This window comes from Gavialis gangeticus, unplaced genomic scaffold (assembly GCF_001723915.1).
Source record: "Gavialis gangeticus isolate Ggan-Ray unplaced genomic scaffold, GavGan_comp1, whole genome shotgun sequence".
Classification (NCBI taxonomy): Eukaryota; Metazoa; Chordata; order Crocodylia; family Gavialidae; genus Gavialis; species Gavialis gangeticus.
The window spans coordinates 73,620,416-73,627,170 of NW_017729033.1; the positions used below are offsets into that span (position 1 = coordinate 73,620,416).

The 6,755-nt window shown below is 41.9% G+C and overlaps 1 protein-coding gene across 1 annotated transcript in view; it reads right to left on the reverse strand.

Annotated features, from left to right (window-relative positions):
• The window catches only part of PPAT (phosphoribosyl pyrophosphate amidotransferase), a 130,394-nt gene that overhangs the window by 21,990 nt on the left and 101,649 nt on the right, over window positions 1-6,755 (reverse strand). The window contains exons 4-5 of the mRNA XM_019526145.1: window positions 4,536-4,648; window positions 4,275-4,420 (exon numbers count right to left, since the gene is read on the reverse strand). Coding sequence (XP_019381690.1) covers window positions 4,275-4,420; window positions 4,536-4,648 — 259 coding nt within the window. The remainder of the gene's footprint in view (window positions 1-4,274; window positions 4,421-4,535; window positions 4,649-6,755) is intronic.

Below are 6,755 nucleotides of genomic sequence, written 5' to 3' on the forward strand. Positions count from 1 at the left end.
TTCCTGTTAGCCCACCCCTGTAACCTATCCAGATCTCTCTGCAATCTCTCACTCCCTGCTAGCGTGCTCACCTCCCCCCAAATTTTGGTGTCATCAGTTCCAGCTTATTGTTTTTGGTCTGTATACCTGATTTTATTTAGGCTACAAATTTGTTAATTCTGTATGTACAGAGTGACTGACCCACTGCAATCTATGAATGGGTTCCTTCTGACTAGTGACCATTACAGCTCTTAAGACACAAGAATATGACAGGGAATGGTCAAGTAGATCAATCACGTAACAGGAGGATAATTCCGGTATGTTTTTTTTTACTGGCTTATAAATCACAAAACATTTTGAAAAACATTCTAACTGAAGATATTTCATAAAACAAATACATAATCCTTCATGTCAGGTCAGTTTATTTGTAAAGAAGGAGAATTCACACTATTCTTTCAGCTAACATCATGATTCCACATATCAAGGACCAGACAGGATGCTTTCTGGATTGTTCAGGGAAATGGTTGAGGTAATTAAAAGAACCATTAGCTATCATCTTTGAGAACTCACGGAGGTCAGGTAAGGTTCCAGGTGACTGAAAAGGGGCAGATATAGTGCTCATCTTTAAGAAAAGAAAGGAGGAGGATCCAGAGAATTGCATATAAAATCATAGAAAATTAGGGTTAGAAGTGACCTCAGGAGATCATGTAGTCCAATCCCCTGCTCAGGTCAGGACCATCCCCAATTAGATCATCCCAGCCAGAGCTTTGACTAGCCAGATCTTCAAAACCTCCAAGGAGGGAGATTCCACCACCTCTCTGAGTAGCCTGTTCCAGTGCCTTACTACCCTCCTGGTGAGAAAGTTTTTCCTAATATCTAACCTAAACTTCTCTTGCTGCAACTTGAGACCATTGCTCCTTCAGGTAGTTGAAGGCTGCTATTAAATTCTCTCTCAGTCTTTTCTTCTCCAGACTAAATAAGCCCAATTCCCTCAGCCTCATGTGGCCCCAGAAGTGATGTGCTCCAGCCCCCTAACCATTGTTGTTGTCCTACACTGGACTCTCTCCAGTTTGTCTACATCCTTCCTGTAGTGGGAGGGCCAAAACTGGACACATTACTCCGGATGTGGCCTCACCAGTGCTGAATAGAGGAGAATTACTTCCTTTGATCTGCTGGCAATGCTCCTACTAATGCAGGCCAGCATGCTGTTAGCCTTCTTGGCACCAAGGGCACACTACTGGCTCATATTCAGCTTCCTATCAACTGTAACGTCTACGTCCTTTTCTGTAGAGCTGCTGCTTAGCCAGTCAGTCCCCAGCCTGTACTAGTGCATGGGATTGTTCCATCCTAAGTGCAGGACTTTGCACTTGTCCTTGATGAGCCTCATAAGATTTCTTTTGGTCTAATCCTCCAATTTGTCTAGGCCTCTCTGAATCCTAGCCCTATCTTTTAATGTAGCTACTACTCCCCCCACCTAAATGTCACCTGCAAACTTGCTGGGGGTGCACTCCATCCCCTCTTCCAGGTCATGGGGTACTCCGCTTGATATTGGCTGCCAATTAGATGGAGCCTTTGATTACAGCCCTTTGAGCCTGATGATCCAGCCAATTTTCTCTACACCTTACAGTCTATTCATCCAACCCATACTTCCTTAGCTTGCTTGCAACCATATCAAAAGCCTTGCTAAAGTCGAGGTATATCATGACTGGCTCTGTGGATGTAGGAAGAACTGTGGACATCTCATCATAGTAGGCAGTTTGTTTGGTCAGGCATGACTGGCCCATGCTGACTGTTCCTAATCACCTTCTCCTTCAAGTGCTTAGAAATGGATTCCTTAAGGACCTGCTCTGCGATTTTTCCAGGGAATGAGGTGAGGCTGACTGGTCTGTAGTTCCCCTGATCCTCCTTCTTCCCTTTCTTAAAGATGGTCATTATATTTGCACTTTTCAATTATCTGGGACCTCTCACTATCACCATGAGTTTTGAAAGATAATGGCCAGCAGCTCTGCGATCACATCAGCCAACACTCAGCACCCCCAGGTACATCATGTCCAGCCCCACAGACTTCTATATGTTCAGCTTTTCTAATGTGTCCCTAACCTTTCTTTTGCCACTGCTGGCTGCTCACCTCCTCCCCAAACTGTGCTACCAGGTGCAGTAGTCTGGGAGCTAACCTTGTTTGTGAAGACTGAGGTGAAAAAGAGATTGATTACTTCAGACTTTTCTGCATCATCTGTCGCTAGGTTGCTACCCCCCATTTAATAAGAGACTCATACATTCCCTGGTCTCCCTCTGGTTGCTGAATCAGTCAGTCTGACCTCAATACCGGGAAAAAATCATAAAACAGGTCATCAAGGAATCTATTCTAAGCTCCTGGAGGAGAACCAGGTGATCAGGAACAAAAGTAAATCATGCCTGATCAAACTCAATGGTTTCTAATAAACCCAACATGCTCTACGGATGTAGAGCACTGGATGAGGTACACTTTGATTTCAGCAGGACTTTTGACATAATTTCCCATGACATTCTTACTAGTAAGCAAAAGAAATACAGTCTAGATGAAAATATTGTAAGGTGACTACATAACTGGCTGGATCATCATACTCAACAAGTAGTCATTAATAGCCTGAAAACTAGTTGAAATAAAGTACTGAGCGAGTTTCCTTAGGAGGTCTCTCCTAGGATTGAGTTCATGCTTAGCAAATTTTCAGGTCACACCAAGCTGGGTGGAGTTACTGACACTGGAGGGTAGGATTAAAATTAAGAATGACATTGATAAACCAGAGAAATAGTCCAAAATTAACTGAATGAAATTCAGTAAGGAAAAAGTGCTAAGTCCTACACTTTGGATGGAATAAAGCATATGAACAAATACAGACTGGGAAATTACTGGATAAGCTGCACTACTATTTAAAAAAAGAAAGAGAGACTTGGAGGGGATGAGGGGTATTATAGTAGATCATAAGATGAATGTGAGCCAGCACTGGGCTCCTGTTGCAAAAGCCAATCACATATTTGGCTGTATTAATAGGAGTGTTGCTTGCAAGCCAAGGAAATGAATTCCTCTGCTCTATTCAGCACTGGTAAAAACTACTGCAATCATTTTTTAGCACTGCACATAAAGATGGGGCAAATTAGAAAGGAATCCAGTAGTGAGCAATGGAAATGATTAGAGTTGGAAATGATTAGAGTTGGGATGTACAAGGACAGGCTGAAAGAACTGGGATTACTTAGTCTGGAGAAGAAAAGACTGAGGGAAGGGATTTAATAAGTTTTCAAATACCAGAAGAGTAATTACAAAGATGGTGTAGACTATTCTCTGTGGCTAGAGGCATTAGGACTTGAGTAAAGGCCTTAAATTGCAGCAAGAAAAGTCTACATTGGATGTTAGGGAGGACCGTTTCACTTTGAGGGTGGTCAAACATTGGAAAAGACTACCTAGAGAAGTTGTTGAATCTCCACAGAAATTTAAGAGCAGAGATAGCTGAGACAGGGATGATTCTGCCTTAAGCAGAGGGCTAGAGTAGATAACTTCCTAAGGCTGCTTTCATCTCTACTTTTCTTTTTCTTTTTTTTGTCTTGCCACACCTGTAGGTTTGCAGGGCTCCTGGAAAAGCATCTGTATCAAAAGGGTTCCTGAGATGGGGAAAGTATTCATCACTATCCTTTTGAATAATTTTTCAGGAATAACCAGATTTTATTTCAGTTCATGGACAATTTTGATTTTCAGGGTACACAATTGTTCAGGAAAACAATCTCTCTCCTGATTCCCAGTTTCATATCCTTAATGTCATTGGAGCCACAGTATCCAGACAAATAGTTTGATCAGCTCCTCACATAAGAATTTCTAAATGTTTTTTCCTTCAAGAAAAGAAATGAATACCAATAATCCAATGACTTTAAGCAATTCTATAGCCAAAGGGATTAAAACCCCCCCACCATGCAGTGTATGGCCCATCTCACTTTCCTCTGCTAGATATAGAGAATTTGGTTCCTTCCCGCCAGATCTCTACCACCATGAAGGAGCCAGTTTATGCGTCACAAAACGAAAAAAAAGTGTACCATGCCTTTCTTAAAATTTGTTCCCACCGAGTTAAAAAAAAACCCTCTAGTTGGGGTGGGTTTTTTGTAATTTGTAGATTAACTCATATTGCAATAACTGCCTCCAAACTTCCTAGAGTTGAATGCTTTCTTTAAATCCTAAATTGTGCACAAGTGTCACTTTATTATGTGCAATTGTAATTACTGATATATTACTGTAGGTAAAACACACTCAAGCTCTACATAGGACTTACCTTTTCCATTCATGTCACCTACTGGAACGAGACGGCCAATGCAGAGTGGACGATTCCCATAAGGATCACGTACTGCATAGATTATATCTTTATGCATAAGTAGCAATGAATATGAAGTAGGGGTTTCATTCATTAAATTTTTAATTCTGAAATGAGATGCAAGGAAATGCCACAACATTAGAGATGTCTGTGTTCAGTTACTTGTGCTGATGTGTGTTATATTTAAACAATATTGCTGTTCCTGAAGCACAAACCTCTCACCTTGCTACCCAGTCAGCTGTATCATCATTCTCTAGAGGAGGGGTAAATGCCAGCAGCTGGGTGATTAATTCACTGTCAGAACTTGTTGACAGCCCCACACCATGTCGCATCAGCTTTTTAAAAAGACAAGACAAAATAAAGTATTAGCAATCGATTAAAAACACCACTACCACCATTGAACTATTATAACTGAGCAAGAACTGGGTCTACCAAAAAGGTACTTTAACAGAAGACATCTCCTAATTGCAGCCAATCACATGAAAAGGAACCTTAAGTACAAGTTGTAGACTTTTGCCTCAAGAGTCAACAGGCTTGTACCAGCATAAAGGACTGGCATAGACCACTGGTACTCAAACTATTTTAAACAAGTAGTCCAAACCTTAAAATTAGGACTGGGCTGAGGTGGCATAGAAAAACATAGCAGGAGCTTTGCATGTGCAGTGAGCTCTCCTAAGCTCACCAGTTATCAGCATGAGCTCTGGCTGAGCAGCAGGGGAAAAGGGGATAAGCAGTGATGTTGTTCACCTCCTGGTCTCCAGAGCTGACAATAGTGAGTTCAGACAGCTCACTGTTTATGTGGAGCTCTAGCATGAGCCATGCTAACGTGATGGTGAGCTCAGACAGGGAATTGGTATTAAGATAGGCCATTCACATGGGCTTCAAGGGTCTGAGGCCCCACATATAGCCTGAGGGCCATAAGTTGAGCATCACTGGTACATACAGATCATTGCTCTTGGTTCTGCATATCTTAATCTTTGGCTTGTTGCTCTATGTTGTTGATGTGTGACCAAAGGATCAAGGAAGCCTAATAGCTGCTGTCTTGGGATTTTGCCTGTTTTGCACTACTACTATCCTATGGAGAAGAAGCAGACACCAAGAAGGAACCAGGGGACAAATAATAAAGAGAGAAAACTCCAGGAAAGAGTGAAAGAAAAAGTGACTAAAGGATAAGGAAGGGAAACAACAGGGTCCTTGCCTAACTTGGCATATTTTTTTTGCAAATTGAATAAGACTGGACATTTTTATTTTGCTATAAGAATACCCGCAGCTACCTTCAACCCACCATTTGAATCCATTCCCTTTTTTGCCTTTTCCTGTGGTAGCTATGAAGTTCATAGGTTGATACATGATGCATGAAGTAACAATTGCAAAACACTGTAAGTTTATAACATTGTGTACTCATGTGTCCCTCTACTTTTGTATTATGAAACAGTTAAAAAAGCAGCATCTGTTTTTCTTTGTGTCTTCCTACTTTAAACTCCTCCAAATTCATTTTTCATGGTCTCCTTGTGTGTTCATATCAACACATGACTGTTTTCAACCTCCACCACAAAATTCTCAGTGATAAAAATTACAGGCAATGCTCCAGATAAAAATTTTCAATGTATTATATATGATGTTTCAAAATAATTCTAAGCATCATCTTTTTTTTTTCCTACTAGCCACCATGCAATGGACAGAGATTCCAGCTGAGCTATTCACAATTATGCCTGGATTAGCTTTCCTATTGGATCAACATTAACATCACAATGAAGCTAGAAGAAAGGCAATTTATCATTGCCTATGGCAGTTATGTAGAAATTAATTAGCAAGACCATAGATAATATTGTAGAAATTAACTACAAAGCAGACTCAGCACTTCAAGGACACAGCCTGGTAAGACTCCAGAATGACTAAATCCTAGTCGCCTTGAAGTCTGAAGCAATCAAGGATGTAGCCCCCTCCCTATTAGCCAGCTTTCCAAAACAAGCACGTAGCCACAAAAACCAGTTTGAACCAATTAGGGGTCTCTCAAGCTGGCCTGATACCTTGTTACCTATCACAGTGGAAAATCCCCACCTGCGCGCGCATCTTGTCTGTAAACTATAAATCGCCTCTAACAGTTTTATTCGGGGCCTTTTAGCTTGCTCAGGGTGCCCAGCATGCTGAATAAAATTTGAGACTGACAGCGACTCTGTGTCTTTGGGAACAGCTCCGCAAGGGGTCACGGACTCCGCAACAATTTGGCGACCCAGATGGGACCCCTTGTGTCATGACCTGGCTGCTCGTCGTTCGGACCAACCTTCCCAGCTGGCATAAGTGAGTTTGTCACCATTTGGAGGGCTTGGTCCGGGCGTCGGGTAAGTGGGGTTTGCCATGAGGAGTAGCCGTTCCCGGGAATTTATAGACCAGAGTGCCTAAGTCTCTGGAGGATGGGACAATCGGCTTCAAACATCCCAC